The sequence below is a fragment of the Biomphalaria glabrata genome, chromosome 1 (genome assembly GCF_947242115.1).
Source record: "Biomphalaria glabrata chromosome 1, xgBioGlab47.1, whole genome shotgun sequence".
Taxonomy (NCBI): domain Eukaryota; kingdom Metazoa; phylum Mollusca; class Gastropoda; family Planorbidae; genus Biomphalaria; species Biomphalaria glabrata.
In genome coordinates this window covers 27,417,353-27,437,499 of record NC_074711.1, presented here as the reverse complement: position 1 = coordinate 27,437,499, position 20,147 = coordinate 27,417,353, and the positions used below count along the sequence as shown (strand labels likewise).

Sequence of the window (20,147 nt, the reverse complement as noted above, 5' to 3'; positions counted from 1 at the left end):
CCCCTCAGTTTAGAAAGAGAATGGATCCAATAGCTCCAAGCGCTTCCCCCTTTAGTGTTGGGTTGAACTGTTCCATGGGCTTCTTTCAAATAAGTAACAACTGAAATATGTTATTAATATAGAATAATTTATATATTATTAAGTTGAGTTACTTAAATAAAGTAAACATTATAATTTTGTTAAAAGCGAACAAAGTCGAGTTTGAAAAGTTTAGCAAAGAACTTATTCAAAGCTAAAAGAAACTTGGCATTGAGTGATATGTTTCTATTTGTGTTTCAGCCTCTCCGGCATTGTTTGTCGTGCCCTGGGTCATAGTGAGGTCCACACTGGAAGACATTTAGTGAGTATTGATTCTCTTGTCAGCCACTCACTCCACAACAAACTCGAGATGGCGACATCTCGAAAATTGCCAACTCCTTTAGCCTTAGTTGTTGGCAAATTATTTTGTTTCTTTAAAAACGCTACCCCCTCATACACACACACACGCAACAAGCGAACACAGCGCTCCATTGTTGTTGTTTTTTTTTCCCACAGCGGGAAATGTAAAATTGAAATCTGACCCAGGAAATGGAAACTCCTGTACTCCATTCTAATTTTGATGTTAGTGTGCAATCACGTGACGTTAGTGGCAATCATGTGACGTGCGCTTAGGGAAAACATGGCAGTATTTACAGAGAAAACAACCACACTTTAAAAAAAAAAAAGAAATATCAAATATCTAAAACGTATCCTTTTTTTTAAAAAAAAGGATTCATTTTTAGCTTACATTTTTTTTTATGCAATCTAGAAAGGAATGATTATATCAAACACTGCTGTCAGGAAAGCAGTTTGATTGAAGTGACGGCATTTGCTCTCAATTATTTTCGGTTGTTTTGTACATGATGTTTTTGAATGTAGGGCCCAGAGGCGGCCTTAGCCGATTGCTCCAAATTGGGCCCGCACCTGGAAGGGGCCCCGCAATTTAGATTTAGCATATCACTATCAGTAATGGCTCTTGTTACAGCCTTGTAAAGATGTATGGTTGATATTTAGTGTAACGTACAATTGAGGTAACTTTAATTAAGCCACTGGCGCCTATTGCGTTACTTTCTATACATGTTGTGTAATAAATGTTCATATAATAGTGTAATAAAGTAAATAATGATAATAGTTGCTATTGTTTTTAAAAAAATGGAGAAGCGGGGCGTCGCAAGCATCCATTTTCTTTTTTTTTTATGTTTCTCTCTCTTCTCTCTCTCTCTCTTTGCTTTTCTCACTATCTTCCGATCATCTCTCTTTCTCTCTGTCTCTGTCTCTCACTCCTGTCTTTTTCTCTCTGTGTTTTTCATTCTGACCTTTGTTTAGATCTCTCTCACTCTCTCTCTCTCTCTCTCTCTCTCTCTCTCATTCTCTCTCTCTCTCTCTCATTCTCTCTCTCTCTCTCTCACTCTCTCTCGCTCTCTGTCTCTTCTCTCACTCTCACTCTTTCTCTCTTTCTCTCACTCTCACTCTCTCTCTCTCTCTCTCTACTCTCACTCTCTCTCTCTCTCTTTCTCTCTCGTTTTATGTATTTGAAGTTTTTACTTTTTTAAACAGCTTAATTATTATACACAAATAAAATGTTTGTTTGATTTGTTTAGTTGCTGGAACACTAACCCAACGCCAGGATATTTCTGGATTATGAGAGGCCCTATAGTTTTATCTATAGTGGTAAGTCTTAGGTCAGGATAAGCATATCTATCTGTAGTGGTAAGTCTTAGGTCAGGATAAGCATATCTATCTGTAGTGGTATGTCAGGATAAATTTAATCATCTCTAGTGGTAAGTCTTGTCTAGTTAAAACAACCTCCATCTAAGAGAAGTTTATGAAATATCTGTCAACTAATATTTAATATTTAATGTTGGGGGGGGGGGGGGTTAGCTCCAATGTTTGGGGGGGGGGGGGGTGAAGCTCCAATGTTTGGGGGGGGGGGGTGCAGCTCCAATGTTTGGGGGGGGGGGTGTGTGAAGCTCCAATGTTTGGGGGGGGGGGGGTGAAGCTCCAATGTTTGGCTTGTGGTTGAAAATTCAAATAAAAGTTGTTCTAATGATAGACCGCTGATAAGTTCTCCCTCTCATCCTTGACCTTTAAACAAACAGTGCAAAAATGTCACACTCTCTAGCTCTGATTTCTCTCTTCTTTTCTCTCTCTTTCTTTCTCTCTCTCTTTCTTTTTCTGGCCTACATACACAAGCGTCTCACTGAACGTTTGACTATATGACCCACGCCCACGCCTAGTGGTCCTAGTGGTCCTAGTGGTCAGTGGTATTAATGTTAATGAAACCAGAAAGTGTGAGCTTCCAAACGTGACTAATGGAAACTTTAACTTCAGTTATATTTTCCCATCACGGCTTAATCTAATCACCTTTAATATCATTATACACCAGTAGGGACCACGTTTTCCTCCCCCCACCCCCCGTCTCTTTTCCTGGACAAATGGTGTACAAATTACACTGTGCTCATTAAATACGTACACTAAGAGAGAGAGAGAGAGAGAGAGAGAGAGAGAGTGAGAGAGAGAGAGAGAGAGAGAGAGAGATTTACTTTTTTTCTCTCTGACCTCTTTCCTCATAACCTACTAACCAAGATGAGATAACTTGTTTCATGGCTAAAAGTTGACAGATAGTGTCCCTTTAATTATTTCTTTATAATGAGTCGAGAGAGTAAACTGAAAATCTAATTAAAACATCATTAACACAGAGAAGAAAAAAATAGGCGCCAAAAAGGGGAAATAATACATGTTATCGAAATGATACGAAATAAATTTGTAGTGCAATTATGTAATGATCAAAATGTCTACACCAGATATTCATCCTTTGGTCTAGATCTCTATACTAGCTACATGTCATTTGCTTACAGATTCATAATAACGAAGCCATTGTCTTTTAATAGGTGTAGCTACTGTTTCTAGACTCAAGCTAAATAGTACATCTCTACAGAAAGGTCCTGGATTGAAATTGAGAAATTTCTACAGAAAGTTGCTGAATTTAAATTTTGATAAATTTCTCCAGAAAGATCATGGGTTTAAATACAACATTTCTACATAAAGGTCCTGGATTTAAATACAAAACTTCTACAGAAAAATCTTAGATTTAAATACAACCTTTCCCCAGAAAGGTCCTGAGTTTAAATAGTACAAAATTTCTGCAGAAACGTCCTGGACTCAAACTCAACATTTCTACCAAAAGATCATGGATTTAGAAACGTTTCTTTGGAAAGGTCCATGATTAAAAATCAAAATTTCTACAGAAAGGCATTAGATTAAAATGTAACATTTTTACATAATATGAAAAGATAAACCCAAACTACTGCACCAGTAATAGTCCCTGTAACAATTATAGACAAAAAGAAATTTAGACTTGACTGAAAAAAAAAACCATATGCAGTTTGCTTGTTTCTATTCAAATTAATTCATCGATACCTAAATTAAAACAATTGCCGTTGATATTCTGATCTGTTTATTAAGAAATACAGGCCACATTCCTAGTGTAAGATATGCAATCAGTATGACTAGACAAGCTTCAGTTTCTCATTAAATCAAAACCTCACCCCCTGTTTTAAAATTCATACGATGCATCAGTGAAACTTTCAACAAACCTTCAACATGTAATATGCTCTTCAGAGAATAGAGTTCACACAATATATGTCAGCTAAAAAGTATATTTATATATTCAATATTGCAATCTATGAAAAAAAAATCAGTCTTTGATTAACATTATAGGAATTATTATAATTTTTGCCAGTACTCCAAATCTTGTCAACAGTTATGATGGAATTGTGTGGCTTGCAAAACGTCTGACTCTCTTCAATCAAAATAAATATCTCTGTTTTTCTACTCATGCACATGTTAGTGTTAAATTGATGTTGTTGTTGTTGTTGCTGTTTTAGCTAAATTACCTTTATAAAAAAACGTCACTTTAATATATGTAAAGAAATAAAAGAAAAGATAAATCTAAATATATATATATATATATAAATATATGAAAGAACTTCACATTTACAGATACCTCTCAATATTTTAAGTTTTATTTTCCCTTTTTCTATATGAAACAAAATTAATCCATTATCATTAATTAATTAATTAAGTGGATTATTTCATTTATTGATTGTATGTTATGTAAAGGCTGTTGGTCGTTGTGCTGGCCACATGATACCCTCGTTAACCATAGGCCACAGAAACAGATGACCTTTACATCATCTGCCCTATAGACCACAAGGTCTGAAAGGGGAACCTTACTTTTGTTTTACTATGTTATGTTAGGGAAAGGAATAACAGTGCAAAGTTTCAATTTGAACCGAAATGGGAAGTAGGAGAAATAACGACACAATGTGTGCCTGATAGACAGACTTAAGCTTTGTAACTTTAATAAGATAGTAGTGTGATCATTTGTTTTCATATCACTATGTAAGAACAAAGTAATGTATCCCTATATTTATCTAGCTGACTTTGTTACATTGTTCTCTTCGTGTTCATGCAGGTCAACTTTATATTTTTCCTGAACATTCTGCGCGTGCTGTTCACCAAACTAAATGCGGTCAACTCCCCGGAAGCTAAGAAGTTCAGGTACAGGTGAGAGCTGTCCAATGGTCCTCTTTCTTCCTCCTCTTACTCACGCTCCTCCTGGCTTGGCACGTTGAGCGCTTGTTTAGGTTTTGTTGATAACGCATGACATCACCTTTGACCTTTATCCTCCAGATAAGGGTGACTAAAGACAGGAGAAATACTTTCTAGAAAATCACTTGGCATGTTGGTATACCATATATATCATATATCATATATGTCATATATATTATATATATATATATATTTCATCGCTTTGAGTAACCTTGAGCGCTTACGAAGCTGACAATTATTCTGATTATTATTTATATTCTTTTTAACCCAGCTTTGATACGTTTGCTATTCTTATACTAAACCTATGCATGTCCTAAGCTATTCTGTAATTTTGTAATTTAGATTAATTGAAACATTTTGCAAATAATCAAATCCGGATAGAATTTTTGTGATGCTAACGAAATTCTTGGGTCATAATGTAAACAGTGAAAACAAAATGAAAAGGTTTAAAAGAAAACAAAAAGCGTAAATATATAATAAAGTCTCAGTTATCTCCCTGCTTTTTGTTCGGGTCTTCCTCTTTTTGTTCGGGTCTTCCTTGCAGGTTTCCGAAATTCATTTCTTCCTTACGTTTTAGCTGTTTATTATTATTCAGTGTTTTTAAAAAAAACAGATTTAGAATCTATTGTTTTTAGAATCATTTTTTGGAAGACGCTAACATTTACATTTTCTGTGTTAGAATTTTAAATTTTAAAAGCGTAAGGATATAAAGAAAGCTCAGTTCGGTTCTATCCGGAGTTTGAAAGTTCTGACCACAGTAGAAATTAAATCCGGTTCCATTAGAGTCCGATAGGAGGCAGATTGCAGTATAATTGGAGCCTGATTGAAGTCTGATTAGAGCCTGATTGGAGTCTGAATAAAGCCTGATGGAAGTCAATTTTGAACCTGATTGAGCCTCATTGAAGCCTGTTTGGAGCCGGATTAGAGCCTGGCTGAAGTCTGATTGGATAATGATTGGAGTATGTTTGAAACCTGATTTCAGCCTGATGGAAGTCTTATTGGAGCCTGATGCTGATTGGAGCCTGATTGAAGTCTGATTGGAGCCTGATTGGAGTATTATCTTTTAAACGGTGATGCAGCCCTTGAAACGTGTGTCTAAAACTTAATAACTTAAATGGCTCAATAGTCAAAAAGGTTGAGCATAAACCTCTAGCATAAACATTGATGATATACCTCAAGCATAAACCTTTAGCATAAAACCTTAACACAAACCTCTTGCTTAAAAGCTTACCATAAACCTTTGGCATAACCTTTATCATATAACCCGAGCAAAAATCTCTCACATAAACCTTTAGCAGAAACCTCTCCGTCCACAAATGTTCTTGAATTCTGAAAAGTATTGAGCATGCTAGACTAGAGGTTTACTTATAACGATAACATAGAGAAACATTCTATAGAAATCTTCTATCATTATGTCATTGTCAGATTTTCATTGTTTAGAGAAACTAATTCTATGTTTAGGCATAGATTGGTTTGACGTAATGTACGCGTCAAGGTCTCGGGAATTAAAATAGATAAAATGTTTATAAGATACTCATAATAACGCTTCGAGGCTTTATTCTTGACCTAAATACGTTGTTCACAATTGTTTAGCTTCGAACAAATACAATAGCTTGCTCTTAGCAGAGAATGAAATTTCCATATAAAAATAGATTAATGGCTCGTTCGAGCAATGGTAGAAACGCGGATTGGGAACACTATATCAGCAGCGGAAGAGAAAAGCCGCGAGAGCGTGGAGCTTCAAAATAAAGTTTATTTTGTCTACTTCTGTGAATTTACAAGTGACATTAAATAGATTTGCGTATTTGTAAAGTGTTTAAATATTTTGTAGGATTCCAAGTTGAGGAACAAAAGTATTTAGTTTCATTAAAAAGATGTGTATCCTCCTTCTTCTATATCCGGCATGACTGTGAAGTTTGAATGTTCACACATAGTTCTTGCATAGAAGATCTAAACTATTTTACCAACAAGAACAAAATGGTAACCACACAAGCGCGCACCGTATCAATTGGTCTTCCATTGATGGTATAAATATTCTAAAAGATAGGGTACCATTAACTGACCTATAAAAACGTATTAAATTAATCATTATGTAAAACTGATCTATAAATTATCTGCCAAAGTTAGATTTGTTTAATCTTTTCTTTTTTCGATTACCTTGATATGAGCGATCTTAAGTCAGTAACAAACACCTGGGAAAGGAAGGTTACTGAGAACGATCGTTGGTTTCACATAGCTTACATATATATATATAGAGAGAGCTTTCGATTTTTATGTTTTGAATGAATGTTCACTTCAACTGTTAAGTTTATAACAATGATTTCTTTATCATGTCTTAATTATTAGAGGTCCTTGTAAGGGGAGAAAACCACTGTGATATGTCTGCAAGTCTGTTATTGAAAATACGATTTCACCATATTTTGTAGTTAAATGTAACTTCTATTTTTAGTCTTTAGAAAAGTAACCTCTTTGTTTTAAAATTAATTTTGCAAATTAAACCAATTATTTTTCACAAAGATACAATGCTTTAAAAACAATACACAAAACATTTATATAATATGTATTGAGAATAATAGTATGTGGTATAGTAGATTACCCTGACATGCAGAGAAGGACTGTATTATTTTGTGTTTTGTAACATCTAAACATACAGTTTTTTATTTGTCCAAATAATGATCTAATAGTGATATAATAGTACTTACTTGTGTATTTTTGCAATGTATTCATCTCTAACAGTTTACCGAAAACGTTTAATTTGTTTGAAGAAACCGCACTTTGTATGCATTTAGTTTTTACATATTTAAAAAAAAACACGATGTTTTTTTTTTATTGCACTCATACCGGACAGCCAAGTTTTCTTTCCAGGTACCAGGAAGAAGAGATAGGCTCTTCATATGTTCGAAAGTATCTCCCCTCAACTAAATAATCATTTAAGCACATCTATCTTGCAAGGTCAGGCCTCCTCGAGCCATTTTACTGAGCCAAACCCGGCGAGACCGGAGGCCGAGTACTACAAGGAAATGCTTGATATTCTTCCTAATGATCGTCACTGAACATGAGAATGCCAGCGTACTATGTCCGTGAGAAATGGCGTTGAAGATTGATCAAAGTTTGGCGAGCCCTTCTTTCATCCTTACCCCCGAAGCCCTCTGGAGGTTATGGTTCCTTTTCTCTCTTGTCCACTTCCTTCTACAAACGTTTCCATGAAAGCGCCACGATGATGACGGGAAGACATTGACAAACGTTCACTAGGGGGCGCCAGTATCACGATCCAGTGATCGTGGGAAAACACAAACTCTTTTTTTTTAAATCTTGTTTTGTTTTTTTTCTTTAAAAAAAAAACTCATTGGAAAAAAACTGATACTACTTCTTATGGTAATGGTAATGTGTACTTTCATGTCCTTATCAAATAACGTTTGAGGCTGACTACATTATAGGCTTTCATTCGACCTAACATTAATCTGGAGAATTATTTGAGCTAGCTTAGAGGAGAAAAAAAAATAGCTTGAAGCTGAGTCTAAAAGAGGAAGCGAGATGACAAGAGGTCAGGGTCAGAGGGCAGAGGTGAACTTGTGAAGCTATTTTCTCAACAATAAATATTGAACATTATTTTCAAGAGGTTTGCTTCATTTTTTTTCCCTCTTCTGTCATTCCCAACGATGAAATGTGCCGAAATGAAAAGAAAAGAAATTTTAGAGGAAGATTTAAATGCTGTGCAGGCACACACTGTCAGGCCTCGAGTAACCTGAAGACATTCTGGAGAGACATTTCTAACAGACAATCCATTTAGCAAACACAATAAATAATGCCCCAAAAATATTTGTATGCACGTTTATTTTTATATCTATCTAGTGGTGTTTTAGATTTATTTTCTGATCGGATTTAAAACCATTGATTTATATTGAAGAAGTAACAAACACATTGTCATTCAGGCACATTTTTTTTATAGAACAAAGGCAATAGTTTGTCAATGAAACATAACATGTTCTTTGAATAAGAGACAATGATTTAGAATTGAATTGTTTGAAAAAACTACTCACTTGTATTCAAGTGAATTACTTCTATCATGTCGGATTGGGGATAGCATTAGAGATGTTCGTCTATGGCGGGAAAACACTAAAGAGCTGGCTAATTGGTGTATCTGGTATGGGTTAGGAAGTGATCATCGCTCATGTTCTTGTAAGGTTATTTGATAATTCTTGTTCACTTTTTAAGAACTGCAGAATCAAATTTTCTAAGCTCTATGTAGTGAGGTAATGTGTAATCAAAAGTTTATAGCTATGTTTTGTTTTTTTTTCAAGATAAGTCTATAAAGAGAGACATCTCAGGACTTGTCTAAAATGTAAAACTCATTGGCCTCCCTCCAAGTGGGTCAGTTCTTACACATTACGTCATTCACATTTAACTCACCATTTCATCGTAGACCATGATATGACCATTATTAGACCATTACTGTCATGAACAGACTTAAGTGGAGAAAGAAGGTGATCTTTATCAATTTTTTAAACTAGAGTTTGTTTTTTTCTTGATAAACCGTACGTAGGCGTGTCAGCTATTTTGAGAAGTTTATAGACAAAAGTGAGACATCGGTTCTTTCAATACTATAGGACGTCATCAAGATGTGACTGTGTGTAATACTATCAGCCTCTGTCACCTTGTCTTCAAAATAGTTTATACATATGTTTGAAGGAAACGGTTTATACGTATGAGTTAAGCAGACAGTTTATAGGCCTAAATATGTTTTAAGCAGACAGTTTATAGGCCTACATATGTTTTAAGCAGACAGTTTATAGGCCTACATATGTTTTAAGCAGACAGTTTATAGGCCTACATATGTTTTAAGCAGACAGTTTATAGACGTACATATGTTTTAAGCAGACAGTTTATAGACGTACATATGTTTTAAGCAGACAGTTTATAGGCCTACATATGTTTTAAGCAGACACTTTATAGACCTACATATGTTTTAAGCAGACAGTTTATAGACCTACATATGTTTTAAGCAGACAGTTTATAGACGTACATATGTTTTAAGCAGACAGTTTATAGACCTACATATGTTTTAAGCAGACAGTTTATAGACGTACATATGTTTTAAGCAGACAGTTTATAGGCCTACATATGTTTTAAGCAGACACTTTATAGACCTACATATGTTTTAAGCAGACAGTTTATAGACCTACATATGTTTTAAGCAGACAGTTTATAGACGTACATATGTTTTAAGCAGACAGTTTATAGACCTACATATGTTTTAAGCAGACAGTTTATAGACCTACATATGTTTTAAGCAGACAGTTTATAGACGTACATATGTTTTAAGCAGACAGTTTATAGGCCTACATATGTTTTAAGCAGACACTTTATATACCTACATATGTTTTAAGCAGACAGTTTATAGACCTACATATGTTTTAAGCAGACAGTTTATAGGCCTACATATGTTTTACGCAGACAGATTATAGGCCTACACATGTTTTAAGCAGACAGTTTATAGACGTACATATGTTTTAAGCAGACAGTTTATAGGCCTACATATGTTTTAAGCAGACACTTTATAGACCTACATATGTTTTAAGCAGACAGTTTATAGACCTACATATGTTTTAAGCAGACAGTTTATAGGCCTACATATGTTTTACGCAGACAGATTATAGGCCTACACATGTTTTAAGCAGACAGTTTATAGGCCTACATATGTTTTAAGCAGACAGTTTATAGGCCTACACATGTTTTAAGCAGACAGTTTATAGGCCTACACATGTTTTAAGCAGACAGTTTATAGGCCTACACATGTTTTAAGCAGACAGTTTATAGGCCTACATATGTTTTACGCAGACAGTTTATAGGCCTACACATGTTTTAAGCAGACAGTTTATAGGCCTACATATGTTTTACGCAGAGAGATTATGCATAAATTTAGACGAGTAGTTTAGGCAGACAAATTTAAAACATTTATTATTTCAGTTTCATTTTCTGAGAAATATTTTTGATCGTGTTGCTTATGTTTAAGCTCCTACAATTGTGTTCGATGACAATGTTTGAGTTGTAAGCTTACATTACGCCATCAGGCTATGTATTTGTGTCCTAGTCAAACATGTTTGAGTTTGTAACTAGTATGTACAGTATGACCTCCTTTAGTTTGTGAAACGACCATGTATCATCTCGTGGACATGAGAGGAATGCCTTGCTATTAGCTATGGTCGGAATGATGTCGCCCGCAATGCATCTCTCCCCCCCCCCCCCCCCCATTGTTTACATGCAGCTGATCTAACCAAAGGAAGGGCGAGTAACGAAACAGTTTGGGGTCAGCGGCGTCACAAGCTCTGCCTGGTTGTAGCCAGTTTTTTTATGCTGGAAGTTATAAGTGAAATAAGCGCTCTACTATCTGACAAACTTCACGTGTTGCTCAGATATTAGGAGAGGGGCAAAGGCGAATAATTGATGCTTAAAGGCTAAACCAGTAAGCTTTGGGTAGGATGGTCTCGTTAGCGTTGGCTGGCTACCCACTTAGAAGAAGGAAAACTCTGAATTCAAACATCTGCTGCCTTGCAGCTATACCCAAACATGGGAAGGGACTTTGTTGCTACAGAATTCAAAGTGAAATTAAAAGATTTTAGAAAAATTTGATTTTTAACCTCACTCGCCCATACACACTCACGCACTCTTACACACGAACACGGTCATGCCCAAAATACGACCTGCGGGCCAGGTCCGGCCCGCGACGTGGTTCCATCCGGCCCGCCGAAACGTCGGCACTAAACAAAAGGTAGAAAAAATGTATCTTAACCTACGTTTGGGCTCTCACTTTTTCTCTGATGGATTGGTATCATGATCTTTAACATTTGTGTGTTTATTAAATGGAACTCTGAATGTGGAATCTACCAGGAAAAGTTAGCAGATCTTTACTCTTTTTTTTTTTTTTTGTTGAAAATGAAAATAAGCCAACATATTTATTTTATAAAGAAAGTGTGGCTGTTTAATAAAACAGCAGCATAAAAACGGCCTTATACAATAATTATGGCGTCATTCTTGGTTTGAGTCACGACTAAAAGATTGTTAAACCAAACCTAGATATTGGAGGATCCATGGTAATATTTACCAAAAAAGAGACCACAAAATGACTCGGTGGTAAAGATACCTACACCGTTGCTCACATTTTAAGTAGAGAAATGAAGGTATTGTCTGACGCGTAAAAAAAATATAATTGTCGAATAATCTATAAAAAAGTATCAAAAACACAGTTTTCTACCATATACCATGTGGCCCGCGAGATGAGTGTTGCAAATTGTAATGGCCCTCTGGTCGAATTAGGTTGGGCATCACTGCACAAACATATAGCCTACAGTTACGCAGCTCCCACAAACATACATACACACACTCACACACACACACACATACAGAAACGCGAACGTAAGCCCACGCGTGCTTGTCTGAACTTGAAAGGTTGTCTGTGATATTTTGTTTGTTTTCATTGTTATGTGTTGATCACGAACTCCCACAATCCTAAATTTAATTCTGGAAAATGTCTTTGCACAGGAAACTGGCCAAGTCCACGCTTGTCTTGATACCTCTGTTTGGAGTCCACTATATCGTCTTTGCTGGTCTACCGAACAATGTGAACCCAACAGCCGAACTGATCCAGCTTTACTTTGAAATGTTTTTCAATTCAGTGCAGGTAACACGATTTTTAAAAAAAATACTTTTTTGAACTATATAAAATATATAAATATTATTATACATTGATGTTTAAATGACTCTTCTGTGTAATGGAATTCGACTATTTGTCTCCACAGGGATTTTTTGTCGCTGTGTTGTTTTGTTTCATGAATGGGGAGGTAAGTCAAGTGACCTTTGACCTTTTATGCAGGTTAGTGCTTGAACTATGACTAGATGAGACGAAGATGAAATTATTCATCTGAAGCAAACCGTGCATGTTTTGTCTATAATATAATGGATGAGATAAGACGATAGAGCGCAGATAGACTAATAGGGATTTAGTCCTATGTAATTAATGCTATTAATATGCACAGACCCAATTTGTGGGATGCATCCTTGAAACTTACAGTTGCCTTACTGTCCCAACTTCTTTGTTAGAGATCTCTGAGTAGTCAAGCGCTTGGCTTCCTCCAAACCGGGGGGTTTCGGCTTCGAATCTCAGTGACGACTGGCATTTTGAATGTCTGGTTTTGTAGGACTCCTCTGTCCAGCCAACTTTACCTGACAGTAATTTGGGAAAGTAAAGTCGTTAGCCGTCTGCCCTAGAAACAGATGGCCATTACGTCATCTGCCCTATAAATCAAAGATCTGAAATGGAAAATATTTTTTTAGAGTAATTTCGTCTCAACATGAATCCATGTTTCCATTGTATTATTTGTCTTTACTTGACTACAGCCACCAGTCAATGAAACATGTCTAGAAAGCTTTTTTTTTAACATAAAAAATTACACTTAGATCACGTTGGTGAAAATACTTTTCATTGAGCTCGTCACATTGTAACACTACGTCACTTACCAATGTTTTTTTCTATGTCATACTGTAACACTTATCAACTTTTTCCTCTGTCACATTGTTACACTTATCAATGTTTTTCTCTGTCACATTGTAACACGTGTCAATGTTTTCCCCTGTAACATTGTAACACATATCAATGTTTTCCTCTGTCACATTGTAACACTTATCCATGTTTTCCTCTCAGGTGCAAAGTGAAATTAAAAAGAAGTGGCAGAGGTTCCGTATCACGAGGCTCCATCATTTGCCTAAAGGCAGGAGCAGCAGCCAGAACGTGACGTACGCCACGTACCTCTCCAGACCCCGGGAGTCCAACGCCTCCATGACGCAGATTCCTGATCACGCAGGAGATGGTAGCTTCAAGGGAAGCAATGCTGCCTTTTCCTGCAAAAATGCGGCCATATCGATGCGCCCCTTAAAAAGTGCATTAGGAAGCGGAAACGGCAGAAGCACCATAATTGAAGCCGAGGAGCAATCTCTGATGTTTAAACAGACTGGCAGTTCCGAAGGTGAAGGTCACTTAAACGGGCTTACGTGATGACATGTTGACATATTTGTTTTTTTATTCATCGTTCTTTAGTGCTCTAGACTAGCACTGGTGTAAACATTGATTTTAAATGGTGGTATTGTTGAAGTCAAAACATTGTTTACACAGTAAGTCCAACTGTTCATTGGCAATGCACCAAAGAGAGCAAATCTTTCATTGAATGAGTGTTTCATATCAGTTCAGACTCAACTATTGAATGAAACACTACACAGCACAGAGAGTAAGTCTTCGACCAATCAGTTCAGACTCAACTATTGAATGAAACACTACACAGCACAGAGAGTAAGTCTTCGACCAATCAGTTCAGACTCGACAATTGAATGAAACACTACACAGCACAGAGAGTAAGTCTTCGACCAATCAGTTCAGACTCAACACATGGCACATCCTCATGAAAAGTTTGGGCTGGAAAGGCTTCAAATTTGTTATTCACATAGAATAGTCTGCGTGAGTGTATAATCATCTACAAAGAGAAAGAAAACTTTGAACATAATTCCCTTGACTGTTGCCTTGAAAATGTTTGGTAAGGAGAAAAAGAATTTGAGCAAAAAAAACTCAGCCTTGTGTTATTAACAAAAATGATTTTGTGGTGGCTGCGACTTGATGGGGGCGAGTTCGAACCCTGCCTGCTGCCTAAAGGAATTCTGAAACTTTTTGTGAAAGACTCAATTAATAAGAAAAACAGCACATTTGTCCATAAATTTTCGGTTCATATGAATGGAGTATATAGGTCATGAATTATTGGAGTATATTGGTTATGGATAGGTGTACCAAAAGTAAAGCTTTGTATTGCGTGACAGATCTACAGTGTAGTTGGACTAGGGTATTTAAACATACTGTGTTCAGATTGAGTAGTGCTTCTTGTAATGGCGTCAAAGGAGGCTGCTCCAATCCATTTTGGAAAAAAAATGCTTTCGAAAGCTAGAAAAGATCCATTCTGACATTCTTTACAGCGCGACAACCCGAGGAGACTAAGTTTTAAATGTCAGCGTTGAACCATCAGGTTGTTACAAAACAGACACGACTGCCGTGTGTAATATCTGTCATCTTTTTTTTTTTTTTTTCCTTTTTTAGTTGAATACAAAACTGAAACGACACATGTTTTCACTTTCATTCAAAACAATCGTGCAAATCAGGAAGGTCCCTAAAAGAAATGTTCCCACTGCCGTACCTGACAATCTCTTGTATTTATTAGTTTACAAACTATTAGGGCCCTGTGCTAACTCTAGCCAAATGTTGACACGATTTGGAACTGGATGAACAGCCTGTAGTGAATTTTATAAATGTCATTGATATTTAGTTATTGGCATAAATGTCAAGAATGTTTACCATGTCATTACTAGATATAAATGTCAACTGAAACAAACTAATAATGTGCAATAGGAAAAATGACAAAGCTGATAAAGTTGCAAAAGTATTTTTGGAGGACTGACATTATATATGTCTGTGTATATATATCTTTCTATATTTATATTGGTGTCTATTTACATAATGATCAAACATTTAAAGAACAGACATTACAATGTTCAGGAATAAAAAAAAATCTTTTCCTGTCCGTAAATTTTGTTTTTAATATAAATCAAACTACAGACTACATGCTAACATTAAGACTATAAATATATTATATTTTATATATATATATATGTGCGTGTGTTTCTTTAATCACTATTATCACATAGGCTAATTAAACGGTATCCATTTATTACATACCAACACATTAGGAATACTGGAGATTTATATTAGGACTATTAGGTTGCATGTATAGTAGGGGTGTGCCGGTTGAGTGGTAATGAGCTTCCTTACCGGTGGTCCCGGGCGCGAAACCTGTTGAAGACTGGGATTTTTACTTTCGGGATCTGTAGGGCACCTCTGAGTTCAAAGAGCTCTAATGGGTACCTGACATTAGTTGGGAAAAAGTAAAGACGGTTGGTCGTTTTGCTGGCCACATGACACCCTCGTTGACCGTGCGACACAGAAACAGATGACCTTTACATCATCTGCCCCATAGATCGCAAGGTCTGAAAGGGGAACTTTACTTTTTTCTTTATTACATGTATAAGAAAATAATTTTCTCCACACACAAAAACAAGTTGATTAAATATCGCGTAGTATCCCAGTGTCTTAGGTTCCAATCTATCCCAAATATTCATTAGAGGTTCAACATAGTTCAATGAAATCCTTATCCTTCTAATGATTTATGACAATTTGATTTCATGAATACTTTGACAGAAAGGACGCTCGGGAGAGTTATTCCAATGTCAAAACATAACATGAAAAAAAAAACTGTCAATAATATTTATCATTATTCCAAGCTGTAAGGTGATCAGAGAAGGGGAGATAACCGTAGATTAAAATTAGATTCAATACTTCTAAAATGGTGGCAGTTCGTGATTTCAATAAAAACAACAAAAAAAAAACAACATGATAAGGTTACTATGACTAGCACTATTGCACTATATCCACCGTACAACCTCGAGCAGGATAATGTCGCACTAAATGGTCATCAAGTTTTTAAAATAGCTTTATAGAAAATATAATGTTTAAAACGGCATTCTTATCTGGCCCTGAGTTTCGTCGTAAGGGTGCTGTGATAACTCGCGTTATCAAATCCTTCCACTCTTTACCATCATCAGCAGTTCTAAATCTCAAGAGAGACCCGGTCCATTCTATCACGTTGTCCAGCCATCTTTTCTTTAGATGACCATTTCTTTGTTCTACCTCCACTGTAACTTGAAGGTTGATCTCTTTGAAAGCTAACCATGTCTTACGAAGTTACAATAGACATCTGAACCAGCTCAGATTTTGTCTCTTCACAGTATTTAGAAGTTCCTCCTCGTTGCCAGCCAGAGTGTTGACTTGTAATAGTACAGACTTAGTTGTTTTCTTTTCATTGTATCTGATACCCAGCAGTTTTCTGTAGCATTTACTCTCAGAGGCTTGAATCCATCTTTCAGACTCAGCGTTCATAATTTAACTTTCACAACCATGTAGTAGTAGTATAGAGAGCACTAGCGAAGAATAAAGTTACAATTGTACTTGGAAGCTGACGTTACTCTTTCAAAGTTTACACAGTTTACATGACGATGTGTTTTTATGTCTTTTAGTGATGATCCATCTATTGCTACGGTTGGCTTAAGGTATTCAACTGAGTCAACTTAGCTCTTCAACTGTATGTACCTCTTACGCAAACATCACGCCTCTGTTCAACTAGTTTTGAAACACAAATGATTGAAGATTTCTAAAATTTCATATTTTAAAGTAAGTAATCAAAATATTTCAAATGTAAGATTTAGCATGTTCCAAATAAAATTGTTATATAAATCTATGGACAATAAGATTTTTATTCGATATTTTATTTTTCGATTTATTTTGATGAATTAAAAGCAAATGTTACAAAACGGCGATTCAGATTCTTTGAAATCGCGTTTCCTATAAAATACAACTTGACATCCTCAGTTTGTACAACAGCACAACTCCAAATTTGTAAGATTTTGTCTACTTATATTAAAGAGGCAGTTATTAAATATTGGCCATCAGTCTTGTTTATGATTACCAGTGAAATCGTGACATAATGTCACCATTGCCACGACATTTGTTCATACTTTTTAGTTTTAAATTTTTGTTACATTTTTTTGTCGCAAGGCTCGAATCAAACACGACAATGATCGCAGTAGAAGGTTTTCAACTGTAGAATACACAAATCTTCATCAGTTCGTTCCTAATTGCCGAAAATAGGCGATTGATAACATAAAATTCCAAGTCTCTCTTTCTATAGGTCTGTGGTTATAAATGTAGTCTTGCTTGATATCTATACACTACTATAATACTTTCGTCAATTAGCCCATAGGCCTACAGACTACCCATACTGGTTGGATAGACAAGTGTAAGGGGCTTGGTGTTCCTTTCTATCCATATAATAATATCAACATTATATTTTAATCTGTTACAAGATTACTGGTCTGAACCCTCGAACATATTACATGAGAAAAAATAAGAAGATTTAGATTTTAATGGCAACTAAATACCGTTATGACAGGACCCTTCAAGACTAGCAAGCTTTATGTTATTGCTTTTCAAATTCCTCACACCCGGTGATTGTACAAAACAGAAGAGGCTCGACCCTTTTGAAACTTGTCTCTTGAATCTATTTGTACAACAAGGACGCTAAGGTATGTTATGTCAGGACATATACATGCTGTCTATTATTCTGTTAATGTCTGTAAAAAAAATATTTTAATTCTTTGTGTTAACTATTACATATAAAGCATTATTGTTATTTAAAAATGAATGTATAGTTACTTCGATTGACTTTAAATGTTGAAAATTAAAAAAAAATTAATGTCTGTGTAGCCTTGGTGTTACCATTGCTTTGATAGCCTAGTTATATTATCAGACCATTAGTTAGCCTCACGCCACATGGTTTATATAGCATTTCAAAGAATCTACTTCCCAAAATCTAAGAATAAATAACTTCAATTGAGTTTACTCACCTTTACATAACATAGAAATATAAAATATGGCGTAAAAGTTTTCGAGACCTCTTTTGAAACTTGTTGATATGTGCGGCCTGGTCGTGCGGTACGCGCTCTGGACTGTCATTCTGTCGTCTCGATGTTCCTGTGTTCATACCTTGCCCGCTGCCATCCCCCTTCTTCCTGCGGGAGGTTTGAGTTAAGATTATATTTAACTCTGAAATTTGTAAAACAGTTTTACAATCAAAGGCTTCAAGCTGGGCTTTCAATGACGTTTATTCCTCTCTCTGGGAGATCATAGATTGTTAGTGTTTGCAGTAGCCCTAAGTCTAATCCACAATTGCATAGACCTGTCCTCGGGTAGTACCAAAGGAGCTTCCTTAGTGCTATTCAAATGACAGCTGTTCAACATTTACTCCTTCTGTTCCAAGAATGAATAAACGGCTAGCAAGATAGCTGGTTGTTCATAAGTCGGTAATAAAAAGGCTGCATTGATTTCACTTTTAAAAAGTACACTGTCAATGTCATACGGTGACATTTTTAGTGTACTATCCACAAGTCATTACAATATTGAATTTGCAGTGCAGTCTGCCTTTGCTGACAATATTCTCTAGTCATATCACGTAGTCTTAAAAAATGGTAATAATGACATGGTTTACATCTTTTGGATGTTCCTTCAGATTTGAAGATTATTTCATTCTAGCTCAAACGTCCCGCAAGACCAGGAGGGGGTGGAGAGGGCAGGGTTCGAGACCTGTATCATTGATTTGATTTTTTGGCACATCGCTACATTTCAGGACATATCGTGGCCTATAATTTTTAAAGGGTTCCCTTTATCCACTCCAGTAAACACAAATAGGAAGCTAAAAACTGTACAAATTACAATTAAAGTATTGAAATCAGCTTATTTAAAGTTCGAATATTAATCAATGATAGTTTTAGTTCATAAAGTTTAAAAAATCTGTAGTAAATATACAAGGCTGACCTAAGGCCACTACAACCTATGCGTCTGCAGTGGTCCCTGCACTTTCATAGGCCCCGCGCTAATTCTATGTGTAAATTATTAAATTAAACCATTATAACAGGGTTGCCGAGGCCTCCTGATTTTCCAGGTGCTCCTGGATATATCCTGAAATTATTAAAATCTCCTGAAAACCCATAAAAGTCTCATGAAAAAAAAAGACAAAATTATCATCTTTAAGACATATTCCAAATACCCCCCCCCTCAAAACCCCGGTAGAAATTTTAGCTTATAAATGCACTAATGATAGATACGCTGCTTTCCCAAACTACTTTGTTGCAGAGTATTTTTAACCATTAACGTAAATGTGGCCTCTGGTGAAAGAGGCTTCTCGCGCCTCAAACTAAACAAGAATTACCTGAGGTCAACAATTCACGAAGATTTAACAAATTGGCAATTCTTGCTATTGGACGTGATGTATGTAGAAAACAGAACTTTGATGATATACTGTATGATTTCGCCACATGCAAGGCTCGGAAAATTTGATCATGATTTTGTACTTAGTAAAGAAGGAATAAAATATAAAGACGAACTTATTTTCTAATACAAAATCTTAATTTTCACTTATTATAATTATCCCTCCCTACCCAGACTGGGCCCCGCACAATGAGCTAGGGCCCCACACTTGTTAAGGCCGGCCCTGTAAATATATGTACTTTCCCCCAATCAACTCTAGCAGTCAATCCCACTTCCTGGACCCAGTAGTTCCCCAGCATTGAGGTTGTCACACAGGGTTTTGAGGTTGTTTGTGTTCAAATATTTCCTTCTGGTATCCGAGGAGGATGTGTGCTACAGTCAGGTGACACAAGTATTACACATCGCGCTCTTCTTTTTAGAAATGTGTGATGTAGTCATGTGGCCAGTCTGGACATGGCCGTACTTCCATGTCGTGTCAGACCTTGATATGATAGTCGCCGCCTCGAGACCATCGAACGCTAGTCCAGAGCCAATACCACACGACCAG

General features: G+C 36.1%; 1 protein-coding gene across 8 annotated transcripts in view; it reads left to right on the top strand.

Annotated features, from left to right (window-relative positions):
* The window catches only part of LOC106059561 (secretin receptor-like), a 212,499-nt gene extending 196,389 nt beyond the window's left edge, over positions 1-16,110 (top strand). For 7 of the 8 annotated variants that reach the window (XM_056030692.1, XM_056030722.1, XM_056030698.1 and 4 more), the window contains 6 exons: positions 280-340; positions 1,620-1,689; positions 4,496-4,587; positions 12,172-12,310; positions 12,429-12,470; positions 13,331-16,110. In XM_056030692.1, coding sequence (XP_055886667.1) covers positions 280-340; positions 1,620-1,689; positions 4,496-4,587; positions 12,172-12,310; positions 12,429-12,470; positions 13,331-13,681 — 755 coding nt within the window. In that variant the 3' untranslated portion in view covers positions 13,682-16,110. The remainder of the gene's footprint in view (positions 1-279; positions 341-1,619; positions 1,690-4,495; positions 4,588-12,171; positions 12,311-12,428; positions 12,471-13,330) is intronic. The other variant, XM_056030704.1, reaches the window with a different exon arrangement.
* The last annotated feature ends 4,037 nt before the right edge of the window (positions 16,111-20,147 follow it).